The sequence below is a fragment of the Ptychodera flava genome, chromosome 17, assembly GCF_041260155.1.
Source record: "Ptychodera flava strain L36383 chromosome 17, AS_Pfla_20210202, whole genome shotgun sequence".
Taxonomy (NCBI): domain Eukaryota; kingdom Metazoa; phylum Hemichordata; class Enteropneusta; family Ptychoderidae; genus Ptychodera; species Ptychodera flava.
Genome location: NC_091944.1, coordinates 37004565 through 37031000, shown reverse-complemented (window position 1 = coordinate 37031000; position 26436 = coordinate 37004565). Strand labels below are relative to the sequence as shown.

The following is a 26436-nucleotide window of genomic DNA, read 5'->3' as shown; positions in this document are numbered from 1 at the left end:
AAGGCCGACTGCATATGTAGTTTATAAGCAGTTGACATTTTGAAGTGCTATAAACGGAGTAAGGAATGTTTGCCTCTATTTGTATGTACCGTACATTCATCTGATATCTCTAAATTTGCCTGACTCAACAGTCATACATTCACGTTTCATCTCTTCAGACACACTTGAATGTTTCTACATTTGATGACATTATAAATTATATCAAAAAGTAAAGTTCTTATCCCTAGATTTATTTACACATAAAACAAAATTGAATAAAATTTTGGGTGTATATCTTAATTAAAGCATGCAGCTATATTTGATCCATTTCATTATTTATCATCAATACATAAAACCTTACATTCTTTCAACAAAGGCTTTACTAACAGGTACATGTTTGTGCATTACTATTAAACACACAATTTTTGTGCAAACTTTTATCTCTCAACTGTTTTGTTATTGTCATCTTCTAATACTGTTACTTTTTCCATTCACAATTATAAATGTAAATTGTTGTCAGTTTGATCAGTCTATCTGAGTCACAATGCATATTATGGACAGAATTAGTTGTTGTGTCAAAAATGCTGCAATATTTCCTCAAAATCTCTACTGAAAATTGTCCAGGACCAGTGAAGGTTACTTTGTTTCTTGATATGCAATAGACAGGATATGAAAACATTATTTTATGTTCAACAGGAGATTACTTGTTCATCCTACAATATTGCTAGTTTTAATAAATGGATGATTAATAAAGCAATGCCATTTTCAGTATCTTCACCGCTTTGTCAAATTTTTCCTGTCAAATTTCCTGTGCCATTTTCCTGCCACATTTTCAATCATAACGTTAAAAGCTATTTCATGCAGATTTGATATGATTTAGTTTTAATATACATGAGCATGAAATTCTCATTACTAAATAGAATAAACTGTATATCAATCATCAATCATGACATCAACAGCAGCAAGCTTTTGATATTCATGTACAAGAAATTCAAAACAACATGTATTTAATCAATTTCTTTCTAGTTGGAAATAAAAAAATCACAATATACATGAAGCATTGACAAAATCTACATAGTAACCTCCCATGTCTGGTTTTATTCACTGCCAATTCTTCAAAATAAATATGTGTTACAAATATTATATTGTTTAATCATTTATCAACACTTTGTATGGATGGCAGTACTGTTCACAGCGTAGAAATGAAGTAAAATGAAGAAAGCAAACAACTGAAAACATGTGGACTATACTTAGAACACTGGATGAAACTAAACTGTAAATTTATAGTTGCAGATTACAATTTACATTTATGACCTTCTGTCTCACTATGCTGTACCTTTGTTTAGTAGTTTAACCACTTGACCAAAATATTGATTACCTAGAGGTGAAAGATTAGAGTAAACATACCTACCCTGAAAACAATCTGTAGTATAAAGCAGCTAATTAGCATACACTCAAAAAGAAATTTGACAAAATTTTATCAATACAAAACTATAGCAATCATCATGACTATAATGCAGAGAATTTCTTGCCATGGGATGGAGAAGTGGGTTCATGTTTATTGATCTGTTTTATGTAAGATGACATGTTGAAACAACCACCATGTGCTCTTAACTTACGCTATAAAACAGATATGCTTCATCTATTGTTCATTATCATTGTTGAATAGTAAACAGGTTGAACTTTTGATACATGCAAGTACTATACTTAGAACACTTATGCCAGGTACCTACATAGGATGACTTAGCACAGACAAACATTTGAAAAGACACTGAAACAACAGTTACGTGTGTGTCAATACAGATGCCCCATTAAATTATGTATGCATAGTGACCATGTCAGACACAACTGCCTGACATACCTTTTGAGGAGAGCTGGGCACACTTTATCACTAAAGGTCAAGCTAGTCAGTGACATATTTCATCACTAGTGCTAAAACATATCACAAAGTTACAGACTATGGCAAACACCAAGGACAATGGACCAAGCAGGAAGTATTGTTAGATTTCATGAACTTATTTGACCTTGGCATGACTGCAGCCCTGGTAGGCTGACCCTAAATCCAATCCTGACATCATTTCAAATGGATACCACAAATGAATGAAATTGAGCAATGACTTTCTGCTGGATACAGTGTTCTCAGTACTTGCACAGACTATCCACAAGCATAGGGAGGTAGGCTTGTACCCTTCTGACTGAACAGACAAATTTTACCCAGCAATATTATAATACATGTGCAGCTGTTTTGCACTCTTATTCTAACATTGAATGAGACACATTAAGCTTTCACTATATCAGTAAATGCTTCTTAAATTCACAATACCAAATCTTATTTCTCCCACAAATTTTGATATATTATTTTTGAAAAATTGCTTTGCAATATACCCTAGCTTTTACAATTTACTCGTCAATGTACATGTTTTCTATATCCCAACTCTCTCAAGCTTCTGACAGTGCACAAAATCTCAGATGTCTGGTGGAAATGCTCTCAGCATAAATGTTGTATGAATAATGATATACTTTTGCAACATTTTCAGTGTGCTGCTGCATAATGGTAAAATTGATGATACCCTTGCCTTCGGCTCAGGCATTATCAATATTACTACCATGTACACCATCCCTTGGGCTGGCAACAATTGTGATCTTGCCCTTACTAGCATGTGTTATTATTTAACTATTTCACTTTATTTATTTTCCTCATAGATATCCTTAGTGTTGTGACTGACTAAGTAATCTGGATCAGTCACTTTGTTTGTCACAGTATTGAAGCTCTCTCAGATATCACAAACCCTGACAGAGGCAGGCAGTGACACTGACAGTTTGTAATTATGTTTTATGACGCATGTAAACCAACACTTTTGATGTTGAGGAATATTGGCGAAGAAGGTCTAGTAAGGGCGTTGCTTATAAATGTGGATGACACTCTCCCACTCTTTTGAATTTTTTCACAAATTACATAAATTTTATTTTCACATGCTAGGAGTGATTCTACTTCCATTCCATGAGGAAAAGACCAGTTATTGTGTTCCTTCAATGTGTAGGAGTGGTCATTCTTATCAAAGCAGCATAGAATCAACAGAGTCAATGAAGACTGACACTGACCAGTGTGTTCTCCAGATATGAAGGCAAGTATGAGATTGAATTCACAACCTGTTGGTTGTGAAATGCATCTGAGTGCGTTATTCCATCGAATTTTGTTAGAACAACAAAGGAGTTTGACAATGAGAATTTATGTTCACTGAAATTGCCATCCTATGCAAAGATACAAATTCTCTTCCTCATAGCAAATGATACAATGTACAATAACCAAGGAAAAAATGATAAACGCGTACATTAGTAAGTCATGCATCTCTACATAGCATAGCCGCTACAATGAATGTTAGTTCCAGCCATCACTGTACGGCTGCAGTAACCCGGCAGAAACTACCTCCATGCATGGAGCTAAATGTTCCAAGGGACCAGGTAAAGTGAATGTCTGGTGGAATACCTTAATCTGGGAGAGTTTCCAAACTTAAACAACTGTTATTTACACAGTTACATGTAAGTGGATCATCTTTCGGGAAAGTATAGATACATTTGGGTTTTACCGTTAAAATATGATATTTGCAATTGTGTGGACTGACCAGTGCCTTAATCTGAACATAGGCCTGTAGCATAGATGAAATTGCGTTTCACACAGGGGGTCAACGAAATCATGTGAGCAGACTGACAGTGACAAATATGAAGACTAAGTTGTTACTTTACGGTTACATTTATATTATAATTTTGTTGCCGACAAATGATATCATATCATACAAACCTTAAATGCATCATAACTGTCAAGTGATGTCAATTCCGGAACTTCACGAGACATGGCGAACCCTTCCATTCTCTGTTCCTCTTGGGTCATAACGGTAGACTTTAGAGCCCCTATCTTTGTAACTGGTAGGTAGGTCAGACTGAATGGGTTGATTTCAATTTTATCTCCAATCCTCGCTTAGATCATTCCAATCTGAGGAATCATTAATTCGATGCATGACTGTGGGAATATTGAACACACCTCATCTTGACGAATTACCAGTACAGTTGTAATATTCCAGGATCGATCGCGCTCTGTTGCGCACACAACAATCATAGGGGTCGTTGGATATACATATAATAGGACCGTATCCCCTACTTCAACTAAACATCCAAATTTTCGAAATGTCACACCTTTCAAATCAAAATATACAATGAAGTGAAAAATGTACCTGAGCCATGCACGCATGCGTACTACCCACAACGCACTTCGGTGGCTACCTTTGACCTCTCATGTACCTCAAGCTTGGAAAAAAGTCGTCAGTGCTAATCCAATGCACAACTCGCGGTGGCGCAGTTCTCGGGCGTGTCCCAACTAAAATCCGGTGAGGTCAGCGTTGGCTGCGGTTTATAATACCACGGGTAGGGATGGATGACAATGAACAAGGAATCAACCAAACAGCTCAGGATCTTATAAACTATTAAACTCTGTAAAAGACACGACTAAAATATAATATAAAATGTAGATTTAAAAAAAGAAAATAAATATGTGTATATAACACTGATTTTACAGATTTAACTTTATTGACATTATTCCCATTAAGATGAAAATAGAAAGGGGTAAAGTCTGCTTCATAAGGAAAGGATAAATAAACAATATGTAACTGTATAAATCATAATCTGGCACACACACATACACACACGTACCGTTATCTCAGTGGACGACTCATAGACGACAAATTGACATTTCACAAAACCCGGGGTACTCCCATAGAAAAAGTGTATAGGTTACGGGTGTGTGCCGCCTGAATGGGTCACTTTTCAAGAAAAATCCCTAAACATTGGTCGATTTCAAAGTTTCATCCGAAAAAAACCAAAAGCAAATGTCCCATGCTTTAGGAAAACCTTCACACGCAACAGAATAAAGGTGAAAATTCCCCGTATATGTCAAGCAAATCCCTATGAATGGGTCATAATTTTGTAAATTACATGAGTATATGTTTTAACTCTGGTGACACACCGCCAATATAAAAATATCTAGAGTCCTCCCTCCCCCCCCCCCCCGGAACAAAACACTCAAGCTGAACATGCTGAAAATAAGAAAAGAAAACAGAGAATGTACCTACTGACGGTGCAAACATCCATCCAAAACGGTGAAAACATTCTACTCTAGCCACATTGAGAGTGTAGTAACCTTTTCCTTTTAATTAATTAGTAAACTAATTAATTGATTAATCAATAATAATAATAATAATAATAATAATAATAATAATAATAATAATAATAATAAATGTGTACAATAATAATTAATTACAACGCTCTGCTAGCGCTTTAAGCATCGAGCACTGTAATTTCGCACAAGGACATTGTCAACATATGGGTGCACACTTTTCCCTCAGGTTGAAATGGTACCCTTGACACCGTCTTCTTGTCCAAAGAATGGCTCTGATACAGTCAGCACTAGGTATTTACTTAAGTGGTACTCTTTGGAACTCATGCACAAAAACGTGGTCCTATTAAGAGGTCTCTTTCAAATCTTATCAAGTAACGCCCTACCATGAAATCACGTGGATCGTACCCTAAACGACAGCATGCAACAGGTCACCAACGGCACGTTTTCTAAATTATCCAGTGACCTATGACTTGGTGCCCTTTGAATACTACACCAGTAACTTATGAAGAGAACACCGCTGATATATGAGCAGTCTCAACAGATAGCACGTCATCTAATACTCATAGAAGACAATTGACAATGCAAATTACGCACCGAGGCTAGGATACACTACGGTAAGGTTTTATCAACGTTGTTATGTCAAGCAGTATGGACGTTTTAACCCGTTTTGCACATACTGGTTTTTAATAGCCATTATCGTCAAAGGTTACACTGTGTGCAATTGTCAACCATGTATACATTTGTGTGATCGTCGGCGGGCGTGATAATCACGACTCGAACATTGGTTACGCACATATAACGAACGTATTTTGATGCACGTAAAGCTAAAACAGTTGCGTCATTTGGTCCGTCAGCTATACACAAGTCGACAAACATGCCATGTCTTTGGTTTATGTAATCAAGTCTGGATTAAGACTGATAAGATTAAAATTGAGAGTTATGAAAATAAATAATTGTGACAACTTAATATTTCATAATTTCCAGATTGAGATTATCATAGAGTTAATGGCCTACTTCTCTGAACAAAACTATATATTGAGGAAAGTTGTGGCGATGCTGAAGATGTTTGTTTTTCTGATTAATGACATTTTTCATATCATGGAAGAGATGTTATCAAACCTGACACCTACTTATCATTGCATGATATCAATATGTTAAAGTGGGATGATGCTGGTAAGCTTATAGTTCGTGATTTACTGACTGACTGAATGTTTACCGCATTTTAAGAAGGCCTTCGTCACCCAGGACCTCGGTACCAAACCATCAAACTCATGCAATTAAGACTTTGAATATTTGTCACATGTTGGCAGATTGCCACGTTTAGTTGTTGAGAAGCTATATTACACATTTACATAGATAGATACATAGATAGGTACATACATGAGAGAGAGAGAGAGAGAGAGAGAGAGAGAGAGAGAGAGAGAGAGAGAGAGAGAGAGAGAGAGAGAGAGGTTAACGTCAACTGAATGAGCATGTGTGTACATGTATGGTGTATGACATATCACCAAGAAACCAAGTAATCTTAGCATAGATAAAGGATGTTGTGAATACGTGCAGTGGGTAAGCCCTTCTGCTGGAAAGGACCTGTCTGTAACTAGGTTCAATCAAACCACCTTTCTTTGTAACAGTAACAGCTGTGTCATCAAATTGGAATCTGTAACATCTATGGGATATAACCAAGATTTAACATCCATGTTCACAAACAAGCAAAGATCAGTGTTGAAAGCCATGCATATCAGCATCACTAAATTCAGCTTAGTATCATAGGCATAATGTCGTCACTGTATTAGACCACCCAACATCTGTATTCGTTGTCATAATAAACTAAAATACTGAGATATTGTGTCAGGGTTTCAATATAAGTAAAAGCAAAGAAGATCTTCCATCTGGATTGTACTTTTCGAGAAGCAATAATGTTTGCTGATTTCAAATTTGAAAAAATGTTCATTACTATAGGTACTGTCTTAACGCTTTCAAACAATCGACCCATGATGGATTTTAATGCCCTAGCTTTGATCTAGTATCAATGATATACTTGTAAATTGGGAAATCAACACGGGCCATGTATACAATTATGTTGACAGATAGAAAAGCTCACAATGATACAAACTACATACAATCACGTCCCTGAGTTCCCGTAAAAGAGAAACTTTTAAATTTCACACCATTTTCTTACCTTAATACTTTGATGATCGTTTTATTTCGCAGATGAGATGTTAATCATACTGATAATGATTGCATAGAAGTCATATGCATCAGACATTTCGGATGTCCATCACACCTGCTACAGCTCTGGATTCTGGTTTATAGAGGATGATACTCCCATGCACATTCAGCTGACGCTGTAAGATGGCTGCTAGAGAAACTGCAATTTTCTTGATCAAAAGAGCTGCATCAGCTGTTTGGAAGTACTTTCTGTCGATAAAACGTGGACGTCTACCAACTGTATTCCTGTTGCTTATCGTCACAAATATACTGTTTCTCGCGTACGTTAATCTATCGAGGGAAACTGTTCCGAAGAATCAAAACGAAGTCGAAAAGAAAATCGACAAGCAGAAAAGTATCTTGACTTTTGCGAGTAAAGTACTTCTACAGAGTGATCATTTAAGCAAGTGCAATGCAAGGACACGCCATCGAATAGGACATTATCATTACCAGACACCAGACAAAACCCCTTGTTCGGAAGGTACCAAGATCCACACATTTTATGTGATATATTCAGATTGGGACTCATCTACGCAAAGACAGGCGATCAGATTGGCGTTATCGAAACAAGTCCGGACAACAAAAATGTTTGAATTCATATTTGTTGTTGAAAGGCCCATGAATAGATCGCCGGACCTTTCGACTCGCAAGGAACGGGAGACACATGGTGATATCCTTTTCACTTGGAGTCAAGGTGGAGAAGATAGTACGATGATAATTCGTGCTCTTCCATGGATTCAGATTGTTGTAAACATGTTCGATACGTTGTAGAGGTTTCTGATGACATGTTCATCAATGCAATACGAATAGATTCCTGGCTCAGACGAGAGTCAGAAGGTGGTTTGGCCATCGGAAATTTAGCGGCTTATTCTAAAGATGATCAAAGCCACATTAATATGAACATTTCTCTGAACGCAATTGTAAGATTACCGAAGCAAATTGAAAATAAAAGAACTGGAGAGCTTATTAATAACACGTTTGCTATTATCGTTTCAAGTGACGTAATGGGAAAACTTGTCTCTATGATGTCGATTTCAACATGGAATATTTTTGCGTATTCTTATGGTGTTAACAATAATCCTGAAATCACTTTTCATGGCCATCCACTCATAAGTGTCACACTGAGTGAACGTAATTTGACAGTATGTCTACTCCAAAACATTATGACAACATTAGCCAGGAAAGACCACATAATGGCAATGTATGGAATGAAACTCGGTGTATGGGCTAAATACACTGATTGTCGCCGTGAAAACAACCAAAATGAACACAAAAGGCAAATCGAGGTCGTTCCAAATTCGCAGATTATGGGACAAAATTTAACTTTTGCTGAAAAGTTCCACGTGGATTTCGTCATTAACCAATCAACTTGGTGTGACATTGCGTTTGCTAACGCTAAACAACCACGGATCATAGCTGTTGTCAATTCTGCTCCGTCAAAGCTGGACTCTCGACAAGCCATTCGAGAAACATGGGGAAGTAATCACAGTAACAACAGAATTAAAACGATATTTCTCTTAGGACAAAGCAACGAAGAGTTGAATAAAAAAATCATGAACGAAAACAATCACAGTAATGACATTATCATAGCTAATTTCGTCGATGATTATTACAACTTAACGTTGAAAAGTTTCGCAATGGTACAATGGGTTGATCGTTTCTGTAAGAAGGCAAACTTTGTCGTCAAGATTGACGATGACGCCTTCCTTAACACAGATGTATTGCTATCGGTTTTGGAAAAAAGTCCTGGAAATAAACTTTACCTAGGTGATACATACGTTGGAACTCAACCAGTACGCGACATTTTGAATAAATGGTACACACCCGATGAAGTATGGAACGATAAAATTTACCCGCCGTACCAGGCAGGATTTGCATACGTCATTTCGTCAGATGTTATTTCCGATATTTGCCGTTTACGAAGTTCTTTCGACGTAATATTACCCTGGGAAGATACTATGATAGGTATAGTCATATCTATGCTTGACAAGGTCACACCTTTTCCAGATAAACGTATAGATGTGCACGGTGTATTTCAAAACTCCTGCTCGTTGCAAGATTCACTGTTTGTACACCATTTTACTCCTAGAGAATTGAGACTACAATGGTATATTATCCATGACAGGAATTCATGCGGAATAACCAAGCGGAGATATATCAAGCCTCAACCAGCAAGGTCAGACAATGGCTATAGTGACGAATTTTCACAAAAATTGAAATTTATTTCTATGGTCCCCGAAACCAAAAATTTAATCTGTACACGGGATACATTTCTATTTGTGGTAGCCTTCTCTGACGCATTTCATTATGAACGAAGAAAATTTGCACGTTTAACATGGGCAAAATATAAGTATGTCAAAAACATGACAGTACAGACTGCATTTGTCATTGGGCGTCGTGAAAACAAAAGTCTGGGGAGCTTTTTGCTGAACGAACAGAAAGCTGAGGGCGACATCATCATGGCGAACATTGACATTAATACATCTGGTAAACTACAACTGCAAATACTGAATGAAATACATCAATACGTATGTCCATATGCCAAGTACATCTTGAAGATGAAGGATGATTTCTTCGTGAATTTAATCAATGTTGTCAGTTTTTTAAAGGACTCTAGACCAACTGGGGTAGTAGTTAGTCGAACTACTAATCAAACTGGTTTGGCAGAAACAAAATTGTCCCTGGAAAATATCGACCAATTTGAACCTTGGAAAAAGATCGCTATTTTACCACCAAAGTTTCTGGTAGAAATATTACAGGAAGATGAGATGGGTATAAAGACACAGTTTCCTGTGAAAGTTCATGGTGGACTGATCGGATACGGCAATAGTGAATCATACCAACAAAATACTTGTCTGTTACATGACTTACTGGCTGCACAGATCTTCAAAGGTTCTTTTATGATCCATGTAGCCCGGATGTTCCATAGCGAACGTTTCTTTTTTGATTGCAATGTCACTGACGGTGATAACACGCTGGAAACTTTTAGAAACTATAAATTAATCGACAAACCAGCCAAAGTACATGTGTTGTTTAACAACTGGATTTATGATCGACGTTTTTACGTACATCATCAACAATATTCCATAAATCATGAGCATCTGTGTTATAATCCAGGAACTTTGGAACCGAAAGATATTTATCTTCTAATTTTGATATTTTCTCAGCCAGAACAATTTCAGTGGAGAAATTCTATACGTTCGAGCTGGCTCAGTAACGGTAATAGAAATGAAAGCATTGCCTACTTGTTTGTATTGGGAGAGGCGGATGATTTTTCCATGAACGACAAAGTACGACAAGAGAATAGTTTATTTGGTGACATCTTGCTATTGCAAGTTCAAGACAAATTTAAGAATGCAACGTTAAAAACCATGATGTCTTTGCATTGGGTCATCAACTACTGTATGCATGCAAAGTACTTCTTACGAACAAAATCTTCGGCCTTCATTAATTTGCCGCGGCTCATGGAATACTTGACGAAAGTACAGAGAAAAACAGATGATCTTGTAATTGGGTTTGTGCGAAAAGGAAACAAACCCATCAGGTATGTTGACCACATCTTTTACACACCGTTTGAACTGTACCCAGAAGACGTATATCCTGATTACCCAGAGTCACATAGTTACGTGATGTCATCGAAAGTTGTGCAGAAATTGTGTCTTGCCTCGCGTCAAGTATCCGATGTTTCCATGGGAAGATGTCTATGTTGGTATGCTTTTGCGTAATGCAGGCATCCAGACACACGGACATTCTGACTTTTCAAGTGAATCTCTATCCGCTTCAACAGAATTCTGTCAATTACAAACTTTCATATCATGGAAAGTAACAAGCTTTCAACAATTTGAAGATAATAATAGTATTTTAAAAGATCGCAAGGTTTGTCAACAATTCGTTAACTTCGAAAATGGAAATGATGACTTCATCTTTCACAATCCATCCATTTGTAACGTATCAACGGTGGATCTTTTAATTGTTGTCATTTCTAACGTGGTGAACACAGAGAGGAGAAAGGCGATACGTGAAACATGGGCAATGTCAAATACTTACCAACCACTTATGGAAGGCGTGAGGCATGTATTTATCGTTGCAAAAGCCCATGATAGTCGAATCAATGATCAAGTACATTCCGAGGCTGAACGCTATGGTGATATTATTATATTGAATTTTCCAGATAGTTATGATATTTTGACAAGAAAAACTATTATGGCGTTCAAATGGGCGTCCTTTTATTGCAGTCAAGCCAGACACGTTTTAAAGGCCGATGACGACGTTTTTATCAACACGATGAACTTGCTCACCTATTTAGAAAATGCTCCCATACAAGATTTTTATCTGGGCTACACATGGTTTAACATGAAACCGATGAGAAGTAAGAAAAATGTCAATTATACACCTTATAGTGTGTGGCCAGAGAAATTATTCCCGCCCTATAATGCCGGGCCAGCGTATCTTATGTCTGGTGACGTCATTGCCAGTATTCACAGGAACACTTACACCACATCATACCTTAACAACGAAGACGTGTACGTAGGGCTGATACTTCAAAATGTTGGAATATTTCCAATCCACGACGACCGTTTCAATATGGAATTTGATGAGACTAATTATCAAAATACCCACATCACAAAGGCGTTTAGCATTCACTCAATCAAAGCCAAGTTCAACTACAAATTATGGTATCTTTTATATACAAGCCAAAAATGGAATCCATTTTATCTTAATGAACGTGATGGCAATGATATTGCATCGGAACATCGAGCAATCACTATTTCAAATTTATGTGCAAACAGAGAACCGAGTCTCGTCATCCTTGTGAAGAGCATGGCAAGAAATAGACATTATCGACAGGCGATCAGGAATACATGGGGACGTAAACATGAAAGAGTTATCACCGGCTTCATCGTTGATCTGAATGATGAAGATGTTGAAAAGTCACAAGGTGTTATCCGTTTCATCTCCCAGTCAGACAATTCAATCAAAGATGAACAAAGCAGACATGGTGACATCATCGATACGAATGATGTGGTGACGTCAGACTATCACAAGCAGATACTGCACACGTTTCAGTGGATACACAGCCACTGTCAACGAGCTCATTATATCATGGTAACCAACGACAACACTTATGTCGAAGTGAACAACATTCTAGAGTACTTAAACAAGACCAAACTAACTTTGATGGGGAAAATAGAGAAAAGTCTACGTGTAAATGAATCTCCCAGGACTGGAAAGAATCAAGATATCTTCATAATAAAGAGAGAAACTTTGACGAAGGTATTACAAAGGCATGGAACTAAACAAGAATTGCCCACGGCTCAAATAATGGAGGTTGTTATGAACGAATTCAGCTCTGCCTCCATGGATAGCTTTGGCTTTGACATCGAAGCAGACTTACGAACACGCTCATGTTTCTCTCGTGATTTGTTTGTATCAAATCACTTTACTCCAGAACAGATGTATCTCCAATACAAAACTGCGCATTACATGAAAAAATGTCAAGATAAGGACAGTGGTCTGTCTGACCTTGCTTTGTTTATTTTTATTGTGGTATTGATTCTATTTATACTAAAATACTGCTGCAGACCTGTTGTCTTGCGGACATTTGGCATAGCAAAACTTGCTGTTCACTTTTGTGTCAAAGGCAAGTAGGCAAAACTGATATCAGCTTTTATATATATATATATATATATATATATATATATATATATATATATATATATATATATATATATATAGTATATGTGTGTGTGTGTGTCTGTGTCTGTGTGTGTTTGTCTGTCTGTCTGTCTGTAAAAGATTCTGAAGATTGTGAGATGCATGAACAGATGTTATAACTTTCTACTTAAAACAATTTGTGTCATTTATTAGGCTGCCCTTTTGGCATCAAGCACTGTATTTTCCCAGGAGGGCATCTGTATACTTTGATATCTATATATATATATATATAATATATATATATATATATATATATATATATATATATATATATATATGTTTGCACTTGCTATGGTGGTGTATATGATATCATTTTCAATAGCAAAAAGACTAACTGCATGTGTATTTTTCCTAATCACAGTAGGATGTGTAAAATTCCTTCTGTGTATCTCAACGGTGTTAAATTAGAAGTTGTTTCTAAGAAAAAATACCTTGGTGTTGTCTTATCTGATCGCTTTAGAGATGACGATGACATCGAGCGACAGACGAGATATCTTTACATTTCAGCAAATATGTTGATGAGAAATTTCTGCAAGTGTACGTTTCATGTTAAGTGTGTTCTATTTAAAGCGTATTGTTACCAGCTATATGGAGGACCACTCTGGAGTAATTACTCTGTGGCTGTTATGCGTAAATTGAAAGTTGCATACAACAATGCTGCACGACTCTTATTGGGTTATGAAAACGGAGTAGTGCAAGTTCAATGTTTGTATCTAATAGTATCAATAACTTTGACGCTCAAATGCGTAAACAGATTTATGGTTTGAGAGAGCGACTTTTGAACAGTAGTAATACAATTGTACGTACATGTGACTTATTGTACTTCAAGTCTGATATAGTTAAGGTTTGGAATAAGCTTCTTTTTGTTTGACTGATTGTTTTTCTTTTCAACCAGTATGCAAGAGAACAATTAATTCTTCAAAGAGTCTGTAATAACATTTCACAACATTTATATGGACTTTTAAGTCCGAAATAAAGTTTATAATGTTATAATAATAATATATACACACACAGTGGTATATCGGTATTTGACTTTGTATAATTGCCACACAAGCAGTCAATGTATGCTATCCCTGGCCAAATTTTAGGATTTTAGGTGAAATTGGTTGAGACCTGTCTTACTAGTAAGGGAAGTGAAGACTCTGTAGAGATAGCATGAAACTTGAACGAATGATTTGCATGTTGGATCGTATCACACAACAAATCTCAACACTTTTCTATGTACCATAGGGTCTCCAAGTTTTACCCTTGCACCAAGCTTGGTGACTATCAATATTCACATGTCTAAAAATGGTTGTGGATGGACAGTCCCACAGAGCAGGTGATAAATCTAAATAGATAACTGATAATGATGAAAGTATCTGAACAGATGATTTAAATTGGAGACAGTCTCCCTTACACATTGCAGGTGCTTTTTTTGCAAAATTCATTTTTTTAGCTGGTATATCTACACTAACAATATTTGAAAAGACTGATGAAGTGTATAGGTCAAGACACTGACATTGACAGAGGTTGTTGAGGTGAATATTTGGGAAACAGTACCATGATTTATTGATTATAACTAAACATTTAAAAAAGATGAAATATTGAATTTACAGAGATTTATGCCATCAAACACTAATTGTCAGATATGAAAAGAGTAGCCCAATGACAAATGAAAATTTGACATTTTACAAATCAATCATCCAAAATGCCAATAGATTATACTTGAATGTACATTAAACCAACAGGAGAACCATTCAGGAATGCTATTGATGGAATAGACTTTGTAAAGATGGATACTTAATCTGTGTGTACTGAAATAAATCAGTAGCAACACTCTGATCTTTCTGTTCAAATATCAAAAAAAATTGTAGGAAAACAAAAGCATTAAATGAGTGTAATTCAATGATGATGAATCTTCAAAGTCATGGTGTTCTGCATAGCATGTGAGAAATTCATATGTGACCAAGATAACTGAACTATTAGGCTTATTGAATTCTAAACCAATCAGATTTAATCAGTTTTTTTTTCATATTTCCCTGCAGCTGTTTGTGAACATGTCTTGTTATGAACAAAGTAGTAAAAATTCTATCATTCTACTCTTTACTTCATTACCTACATGGATAACAAAAAGTAATTTCTTATTATTGGTGGAAAACCAAACAGGTTTTACAACTACTGGTAGGTACGTGGTCAGACATCAGAGCTACCATTCTACTAGCTGTCTCAGCAATGAGAATGGCTTTCCTTGATCCACTTGCTGTGTTTTTCACTGTTTTTGTGCAGTTTCAAAAAGAGAGTTTCTTGTTCTACTCCAAAAATCATGTTGAAATTCTTGGTATACAAATTGTCAATTCAACCAATGTGTAATAGCCATTGTCATTATTGACAACTGAATTTTAAAAAATGATGAGATCACATATTGCACTCAATGCAGTTTTCAAAGATCAAATTTCAAATTTCTACATTTTAAATTTCATTTAAAATGAAGAAAATGTAATTGTTTTCCAGAACAAAATGGAAATACTTACAAAAGTCACAGCTGTTGTCATTTTCACAATTTAGTAGTGAGCTTGAATTGTAGTTCATGACAACAGTTCAGGTAGCTGATTTATAGCAGCAGCATTTTTTCCCAGATTTATTTGTGATGTACAGTGTATATCAAATATTGTGGATAGATTTGTCATGGCAAATTAAAACTAGTTTATTAATTATGTGCATTACTACATGGTCACACTCATGTTTTAATTGATGAAAGTGATGTGCTCATAGTATTGTATTTACATATGCCAGTTAAGTTGAAAAATTGTTTTGAATAAGAGTACTTGTTATCCGAAGGAGACAATCCTGTAATAAATGTATTTGGAGGTTGATACTGGTCTTAAGTCCTTATTTACTGAAGTGAATTGGCATTGCTGTAAATCTTAGCTGACAACGGTGTTTTTTGACATTCTTTGCAAACTTCAAGACAGATATCTTTTCTCCAGGCATGTCTGAAGACTTCTATATGAAATGACTGGAAGTAGAAATTGATGGTTATATGCCAAGAAAAGTCTGTTACTGATGGATATACAGCACTGCTTGCATCAATCTCATCACACTTCTTTGTAAATTACACCAACACAGCATTTGCAACTTTGACAAACAGATTTCACAAACCATCAAGGACTAGGAATCAGCCACAAGCAGGAACAGCTTATTCTGAGCAGATTTGTCAAGCATTAGCTTATCTACAGTTTATTCTTATTAATACTATAATCACAATGTCTGAAAATAACAGTCAACACATGGAAATTGTATCTGGTACCATATATGCTTGTATTGAAAAGAGACTGTGTGCATGATAAATGTTGTATGTATACAGACAAATATGATGGAGGGGGTTGATGTAAAATGTGGATTACATTCTAGTCTTCAAACATGGCTATCAATCCATACTATCTGTTCAAGACTTTCACACATCAAACTATTGCTTACTGTGACAGTAAATTGGCCTGGTGGAGGAAGTCAGGCTGGCTACATGACATCAGTCCTGAATAAAATGTCAACACTGCCAAAGTTATATAAATTTCTATAAAACAGTGACTCTTAAGTCATTCAGGCATATCAAAATATCTCGGTCTAGAGTTCAATTTGGGAAGACATTTTCATAGCAAATGTTTACAAGTCATTGGAGCAGCTCAGCGTTGATCTCAACAACAAAGAAAGTCATGTACAGATCCTTCCTTTCAGATAAATGATTCTTTACCGTATAGATAATAATATTGTATACACAAAAATGTGTAATCTGGGAAAGCCACACACAAATTCACAAATTACAAAGATTGTTCTAATAGATGATATACTGTAATTATCACAATGAAGGAATCTCTATGCGGGTATCTACTATTATTGCTAACATGTTATTGCAATCCAAAACAGACAGTACAAGATAACAAAACATTTCACATACATCACAAATGAGTATTGCGGCTATTAATACGTCATGGAAAGTATTGCAGAGTAAGTATATCGCTAAACAACAAAATCCTGTGACAAATAATCATTTGACAGTTGTCACTGGTTTGCCAATAATGGTCCCTTTGCAAAATATAACAAATACAGCCATTTTTTTTTTTCGGCACATGATACTCATAAAAAAGTATGGATTGTTGATGTTAAAACATGTAATGATAGCATAGAAACAAACAGTGTGCAGATTTGTAATAGAACTTTTGCATAATGAAGATACATTTCAACCATAAAGCATCATGTTAAATTTTTCCTGTTACATACGTCACTGCCTTCATCACTTCTAATTTATAGACAAATAATTTATATCATACATGGATTTCAAAATTAATGGATTTCAAAAACTATTCAGTACAGAAATGTCTGCATCAACAATTAAATTGACAATTTTGATCTGGTGCAAGTTTTGATTTAATGATGTCACTTGTACAAAATCTACTCCAACGATATGGCAGAGAGACAGACCAAAATGAGTTCAAATCTACGATCTTACATCCTACTATACAAAATATTAACAAATGTAGGATCATGCAGTATTCAGATGGGGAAATCTACAGTGAAAATAAATATGATTTCAGGAGCAAGCAATGCACCTCATCATAATGACAAGTATACAACAAGATTACATGCCAATACTACAACTAAACACTCCACCCATTCTATAATCTAAAATAACATGCAGTGAGAAAACAAATGTCATGTATTGTCCCAACTGGTGCTGTAGCTATGAATGTACACACAGGAAAGTGTAGCTGTATACAAGCTTCTACAAATGAGTACAATATATTGAGATGCACGCATCGTTTCTGAAAATAAACAGCCATAGAATACCAAAGACTTAGCAATGATGTCTTGTTATAAAATTGATAAACACTGCCTATTATGATACTGTCACTTGAATGGAAAAATTCTCCACCATAAATTGATATTTCTCATGCACAAAGACATGTTGCATGGCAGCTGTTACTTAGAAAACTATTGCTGTATTGTATAACTTGGAAATTTACTGTTGGAAGATAATGATTAGCTGCAGGCTGCACTGTTTGTCAACAAAAAAAACTTACATTCTCTGATTGCTCTATGTGCAGAGTACAGTACCTTTGTAGAATTGATCATAAATAATTTCAGATTCGATGATAGAATTGTAATCTAGGCATGTAAAACAACACAGATAAAGGCATATATTACAACTCAAATCACATAAGTATGGAATGGAAAACTGATCCTTCTAAATCAAGTAGAGACACAATGATTATGTAGAGCTATGGATGCTGTTGTTGGCTTAACCAACACAAAATCCATAAGTTGTGTGACCACAGACGTTATCCTACCATTTACATAATGACATAATAAAAATACATATTTCAAATTTTCAGGATGCATTTGAAGTACAGAATGATTATGAAACCAGATGCTTCTCATAAGAAAATGAACACATCAACTTTTTGTTCACTAAAGGGACTTCAGAACTTTCATTTGCAAGTAGTAAAAATGAACACACATTTTCATACTGAATTAGGCTACTGATTAATACACTACCTGACATACAAAATGGAATTGTACATCACATACTATTTACAAATTATAGTCCTAAGATTGTAGTAAATCTCATTTTTTTTATTATTTCTATTTCCTTCTTTTTCTTTTTTAGGGGTAGGCATCCTCAACTAAATCATTCTAACTTAACCTTCCTAATTTAATCGTTTGAGGTAATCATTATAGAAAATTTTGTGAGCAAAGTTTGTATGACTATCTGGTGTTCACACTTCTAGTTTCTACAATTTGTTTATATCAAGTCTGGTCACATCAGTCAAAATTGCTAATGACTCTATTTGCCTGACAGCTGGTTCACTGACCAATACTAAATTTGTCTATTATTTGAAAACTGGCAGGCTTCATGTTCAATCATAAAATTAACCAATACTTTTCAATGGCATATAACAGAATAACAAAAACTAACCATCACAAATTTCAAGTTGCCTATACAAGATACATCACATTGAAATCAAGTCCTTTGTAATTGCTGATGTCTTAGATGACTTGGACTGAAAACTCAGTACTGTCAATAAGAGACAAATCAAGCTATTTGGCATGCTAATTCAATTTTTTTGTTAGAATTTCTATTGAATCAAAGTAAATTTGTTATGCTGAGATCAAGTTACAAATTCACCAAACAGCATTTGCTTTTTGCCCTAATGGTATCATAATTGATATCATGGATTAATATTATATACCTATTACTGGAACTGCCAGAACTGATTTGCCAAATATGGCTTTTGCTCATCAAATCTGGTCACATTATAGCCACATACAGAAGTGCTGTTCAAGTCTATGAACACTTCTACACATTAACATGGCAATCAGATGAAACATACCATGAACTTACAATTCATAATTGACAAGAAGGATTTGGAGCATGCCAACCTAAAATCTTGCTTGTACAGTCCAGACGGCAAGTAATTAAAGTCATTGTAAACACTGAATGTTAATGTGAACATATTGCACAGATAATTGTACTTACACCGCCTCTCCTGCACATAGAAACCAAGGCAAACTAACACATCCCAGTACTTCATATACACTAAGCAGGCAAGCCACAAGGTTTTCTTGTTAAAGCTATCACAAAAACTGATTTCAACTTTGTTGTGTCAAATGCAAAGTAAACCTGGACAAAATATTGAAATTACAAAGTGTTCTCCCTCAAAACTCAAAGATGACTGATGATGCTTTGAAGGACTTGAAGTGTTCAGCAATACACTACTCACAAACTGCAGTTTTTGCTTTTATAAATATTTGAATTTGATAAACGGTACAGCTTTATCCACAAATTAGTGAATTCCAAATACAAATGTTTGATAAGTAACTCCACAAGCATTCTGGTATAAACTTAAAAAAATCTTTAATATTCATGTCTCTGTTGAATTACTCTAAATAAAAAGGTGCAGCTGGCAAGTTGAAATCCATACTGTTGCATATACAAGATATATTGCATACATTGAACAAAACAAAACAAATACAGAAATTAAACAATTTATAGAATGAATCTTAACAGAATTAATTGTAGGCTTGTAAAATACAACAGGTTTCAGAACATCTAATCACATGATATGTCAATTATTATTTTTATTTTTAGAGAGTTGGTTCATGAATTTTGCACAGTTACTTGGGTCCAACTCGTTTGATATGTCTTATTACACAACTGGAAGATAAGAGTACAAACCTTGAAAGGCCTACATGATGGTACATAGTTTCATTACATTCAATACAGGCAAGTTTATCATCCTTTAAGCTGAATCCACTCACGTTATACAATATCATTTTTTAATATACAGAATCTGAAGTTATGACTGTAGAAGAGTCAGGTGCGGATAGAAAACTTTGATAATCGACATATATATGTGAAAGACTTGTTGGTATATATTGTCATCTTGGCATAATCTCCCAAACACAAATCACACCTTTTAAGAGTAGGTCAACCAACCACTGAGTACATCAACCACAGAACTGGCAAACCCTTAGACTGTCTCCTGGAAAAGTCAACCAATTCATGTTTTGCAGAGTTCTGTGATCATTCAATAAGAAACTCTTGCATCAGCTCTGCAAATTTTGCATTGTATTGCTAGGAGTACAAGATTTTGTACATGTATTATTGGCCTATTGGATGTCAGGCTTGAAGGGCCGCATTTGATTGCAAAGATAATACTGCAACAATAACTAATTCAAAATGAGGAACTTGAAAATGGTGAGAAGAATTCTTTTGATTTGCCTTTGAGAACTGCACAAAGCTTTCATAATTCCAATCAATAACACATCATTTTTACTGTGTGAAAATCAAACAAATACTATAAATACATTTATGATGCATATTTTGAGAAAACATGAGACAAAAAGGATTTCTTTACCTGTGTACAGATTACAAGCTGCACCTATGTAGAGGTGAGCTGATGGCGGATACAACTGCTGTGATATTTTGCATGGAACCATTAATAACATCTTGTAGAGAACCAAAAATAATTTTTTTTAGTTTGGTGCATTGCTGAATATTGACAAATATATGATTAAAAATGTCACCATGTCATGACAATATGGCCGGGTGGTGCAGCTCATTCAGCTGAATGTGAAATTGACTGTACACTACAACAAGGAGAGAAACTGAACCTTTTGTAACAATGAAATCATCTTATATATACAAGTTTTGCCATATTTGGATAAAACCATCTATATGAAGTTACCCCACATGTAAATTTGAGAGTGATAAGTACACCATTTCTGAAAACTTCCTTTCCTGAATGTCCTAACTTTGCCTTAATTTGAACAATTTTACATTAGGTCATCATTTGATCCACAGACTCAACCCAAAAGCAACCAGACAAAGTTCCAGAGATGTTTTATTTATATTCAAAATAAAATTTCTAAAACATAATCTTTCAAGCCCTTTGTACCAGATGTTTCATTAACTGAGAAGGAAATGAAGTTGATAAATCTGATGAAAGAGAGAGAGAGAGATGAAGAATATCATGTTTTTCCCAACTATCACCATCATCAAATCCTCTTCTTTTCAAACCTTTCTCAATGTCATTGTGTTTGATTAGATTTTAACTGGAGCTGTTAATAGAGTGATATAAAACAACTGGATCTGCATGCAAAAACATGAGGGCTACATCAAAAGAGAGACACTATCTTACTTCTACCAACATGTCCTCATTTTAATAATCCTGTAAAATAGTTAAAGATAACCTTTTCACTGTTGAAGCTAATCTCCATTGGCTACATGGTGATGGAAATTGTTATCTCAGATAATATAATGATAACCTTCCTTACTCAACTAACATGTACCTTCAAACGGCATTGTTGGCTAAACATAAATATGCAAATGTCACAGTATTGGTTTTCTTCATGTTACATAGCTATGTTGGAGTCAATACAGCTCAGGAGTCAGCTTTAAAATTCACATATGCACAAACAACATAATATGTGTACTTTCATCAAAGTTTTACATAACTTTGGACTAGGAAAGAAAAATTCATTGTGATAATTCTGTGGATGTGTTCACTCCTAACTTTTACCAGATAATTTTATGTTAATAATGCATTATGATTGTGATAATGAAAACATCTGACCCTACTCCTATTAGGGATAAGTTTGCAATGAGGCTTTGCATAAGTTCTCTCAAAAGTAATTGCTGGTATACATCTAGTTTGAATGCAGACAACATAATAAATCGTGTGTGTGATATCAACAGAAAAACTGGATTGCCATGGTTGAAAATGCAAATTGATGAAATCAACAAAATATTTTGTCAATGCCACTTTGCTTCCATTTGATCATATTTATTCTATACATGAACTCATATTACATATTGTATCAACTAGATTCCATCTCACACTGACCACTTTCCAACATTTTCCAAAGAACCTAGTATTAGACCTGCACACAGTTATGGAGGTGATAGTTACACTTGTGATGGGCTTGCCATAATTTAGACACACCTGATAGGAAGTTGTATGCCAACTGTAGATGACAACACAATGGATAGCTGTACATCTGATATGTGTGATCAGTGAACCAATCACAAACTTGCCAACGTTTATCGCTAAAGCATGGAATATCTTTAAAAATAAAATAAATCATAAAAATCGCCCTAAGAAACTTTGATCAACATTCATAAAAAAATATTGCATCAAATATCTCAAAATTCATTATATCATGTATTAAAAGTTGGTGTTGTAAACAATTTCACTATAAGAGAATCAGAGTTTTAAATCTTTTAATCTCATTTGCATATTTTTGGCACCACCATGATGTCTTCAACAAATCTTCAACTCACATGAACCAACCTAAACTAGAAACAATAGAACAAAATATAAAGCGATCTGATAAATGGTTCCTGAGACTGTTTGACTTTAGAGACAAGAGTGTATCCTCAAAATACAATATTGCTAATTTCACATGATTTCAACCCATATCACAACGACCCAAGGAAACTGTACACCTGGAAAAAGTAACAAGGCAAGCTGCTCCTAAGATGATTTTTGTACCTAAAACATCCTCCAATATACATGCATACATATTGTATACGGTAATACATACATTCAGATGACCGGTGCCAACAGATCCTACCGGTACTCATGTTGTGTATACAAACAAAATTAAGAGCAGATACTGGATGATTGCCAAGCAAAAACAAACATAATAATCTCACTCTTTTGGAGTACACACATCTGATTAGTATTCTGGCTGATGCTTTCAGGAAAAGTCAAAGAAACCATTCTTAATCATTGATGACAAATTCTTTTGTGAAATCCAGAATATATTAGATATCAAGCCTATGAAATATGTACAAGTTTCCTTTGTAACACACATCTGCATAATTTGACCAGCTATTCCCAAGATCAATGCTTTGACTAGTTATGCATTTCCTCTCTTTTTGTACATTTTTGATGCTATCACACTGATTTGAATAAGTCACATTTCACAGCCATCATGTAAATACTATGATGTGGGGCCTGCAGTTCTCAAGTTTTCAATGTTGACTCATCAAAACATGGGGAGATGGGTGCTGGACTTTCCAGCATGCTTCTATTGCAGTATATTAAGCATATGACAAACATTGACTAAATGTTGTCTGCAACCTCTTACTCTTTTTGCAAAATATATGAAAGGCAATATTTTCCAGGTGACTATTTAAGGATATAGCAATTCAGTAGTGTAAAGATTTTAATAATCTAAACTGTTACAAGACAATACACAAAAGTAAAGATGTTTGGGAGTTATAATATGAGGTCAAGGTAAGGTCAATCTAAAGTCAATGTCAATTATTACTTTGAAGCATGAAAACGTTTCAAGTACATCACTACAAAACTATTTCCAGTACTTATTAATCTAATCTTTGATAAAATTAAGGTTGTGTACAGTAACAATGACAGCAGAAAAGGAGATTTTGTAAATGTACAGTCACAACATCCTCCACAGCACACATAATTTATTACACCATTAGGTGAAAAGTGAGAACAATAACAATCTGTCACTAGTCTACAAAATTTAAGCCATATACAATATCAATTATTACACTTAATACCAATCATGGTTTTCAGTATGCAGTATTTCATTTCCAATAAAATTTTACAATTTTCATGTTGAAAATCAACTCCCTAGATCAAGTGGCTGTAGAGTCTGGCAACATCCTGCATAGTTGCATGATAGGAACTGTAGGAACCGTTCTTCTGAAAACATGGCAGTTGTGTGGTGCTTGAGATGACTCAGGCAAAGTACATCACCTTCTGTGTATCTTGGTGTACTTGCACGGCTCTAGCCATAGCAGAGTGGGTTCTCTCACCATTGCCAGTAGATCCTGAATGATGGCTTCCTTCCCCACTACAATACAAACAAAGTCATTTCCATGACAAATCAATCAAAATTATCTCTTCATGAAAGTAACACAAGAAAATTTCTTACAGAAATCACCACAGATCGCCGTTTTAGATAGATGGAATGTTTTAAAGTTGACTTGAAATCACAAGATGTCGTAAAATTATGCCTTTTCACGGCAGGGCTTACATACACTATATATCAATAGGTGAACCTTGGAATTTACATAATACATGGACCATGGTACAAACAAACCCATGTGCACAAACCTGCACAGAAATACATGTATTTCCTTGCACACATGTACACACGGTTTTGTTTGTACTGCCATCACTTGATCTTTTAGGCGTACCGAGTCTTAGAACACATCACCACTTTTTTATTTTGGAGTAGAACCATTGTACATCCACACTTACCGATCAGATAGACTGCACTTTGAACAAGGTCTATAGCACAATTGTCACAACTTCAACAATTAAAACTTAAGATCTCTCAGTTGTCTGAACAGGGATTTGTGGCAATTTCTCTAGAGCTTATACAATAGTACGCTGGAAATAAGATTTGTGATAAGTCTGTTGTAGAAAGAAAACCTTTTAGTTTTCAATTATATGTGTTCAAATAGTTACATGGCAATAGAATCAGCAAAACTGTTAGCCAACAAAGAAGGCAAAGTAGCTCTCATAGGTACTTACTTTTACATGCATTGAAATTATTAAAAGCATTAGATTACTGCAATGACTATTGAAAGGTAAGTGGGATCACCATTCAACCAGATATGAATACCATCAATGGTCATTTAGTGTCTAATGATATCTCTCACTAGTCCAACACAACACATTTACTTATTCCTAAGTGACAAAAGTAATAAAATGGTCTGCTCTCAATTGCTACAGGATAAACCTGCCTACATTTAGTGGATTAGTCACACACATGATATTGACAACTGGTATCTATCATCTATCAACAACCTCTATCTCTGTACCAATGCCTACATTCTTCAATATTACACTACATTACCATACATTAATAATTCTCAAACTCACTTCCATAGAACTTTAATGAACGAAATCATGTGCATCACTGTCTTGTGTGTACTATGTATCAAACATGCAAAGAATTCTGCAATTGTCTGAAATAACATAGCTGCATATTCCTTTTATTGTTAAACAAACTGCAATGAACACTTTATCATCAATAAGAAACTTAAATTGCAATTATCATAATGTTGGATATGTATTAGATTTATGTCACTTTAAATGTAAAATCCGAGCGTTTCATTTTTGATAGTCTACTTATGTGCAATATTTTCAGATGTCTCAACTTCGATGACTGAGAACAAACCCCTGACAACATCAGACATATCCATCTGTGTGACCAGCTGAGTCATTCATATTTTATCATACTAAGCTGACATGAATACCATCATAGCGAGGACATCTTCCAGGAAACACAAACACCTCATCAACTATGGCAACAAAAATCAAAACTGACTATATTTTCTTCCAGAATTGAACCTATACACATCCTATGCCTTTAAAATGAATTCTACAGCATGCACACAGTCTTTTGGCTCTAACACTGTTGATAACAAACTGACTACTCTGATAAAACTTGGTCTGAATACTAACGAGTTCTGCTGTTACGACATCTTCTTTCTGTAGTCTCAAAAAACTGCCATTGATACAAATTAATACACAATAAAATTTTCAGGAACTTTTAATAAACTAATTGCACTGCTTGTGAAGCCAAAATTACAAACTGACTGGTGCCTGGTGGTGACTAAACCTTGTGGTTATAATTTTGGCAATGACGCAAGATTACATCATTTTACAGTAATACAGTAAATTACTGTAGTGCAAACTACAATGATGTAACAGTAATCCTGTGTTACTGACTGATACAGTGCATGGATGGACACTACATCAAAAGATTCCTGGTAAGTTCATGGCCATTCATGGGTGTGAAAGTCAGAACAGAAAATGCTCTGAAATACACACAACTACTCA

General features: G+C 35.1%; 3 protein-coding genes across 18 annotated transcripts in view; 1 reads left to right on the top strand and 2 right to left on the bottom strand.

The window, feature by feature from the left end:
• Positions 1-4206, bottom strand: part of LOC139116224 (calmodulin-regulated spectrin-associated protein 2-like) — a 43728-nt gene extending 39522 nt beyond the window's left edge. The window contains 1 exon segment of the mRNA XM_070678807.1: positions 3779-4206. Within this exon segment, the coding sequence (XP_070534908.1) occupies positions 3779-3868 (90 nt within the window). The 5' untranslated portion in view covers positions 3869-4206.
• Positions 4207-5585: 1379 nt separating this feature from the next.
• On the top strand, positions 5586-13058 carry LOC139116223 (uncharacterized). Its single transcript, XM_070678806.1, has 2 exons — positions 5586-5763; positions 7358-13058. Exon 2 carries the CDS (start codon positions 11036-11038, stop codon positions 13001-13003), a length of 1968 nt encoding a protein of 655 aa, XP_070534907.1. The 5' UTR covers positions 5586-5763; positions 7358-11035; the 3' UTR covers positions 13004-13058.
• Positions 13059-19944: 6886 nt separating this feature from the next.
• Positions 19945-26436, bottom strand: part of LOC139116220 (protein argonaute-2-like) — a 47704-nt gene continuing 41212 nt past the window's right edge. For all 16 annotated transcript variants that reach the window (XM_070678787.1, XM_070678789.1, XM_070678795.1 and 13 more), the window contains one exon: positions 19945-24436. In XM_070678787.1, the coding sequence (XP_070534888.1) occupies positions 24322-24436 (115 nt within the window). In that variant the 3' untranslated portion in view covers positions 19945-24321. The remainder of the gene's footprint in view (positions 24437-26436) is intronic.

Excerpts from the sequence above, each read along its gene's own strand:
- LOC139116223 (XM_070678806.1), top strand. The coding sequence starts at position 11,036 with ATGTTTCCATGGGAAGATGTCTATGTTGGTATGCTTTTGCGTAATGCA.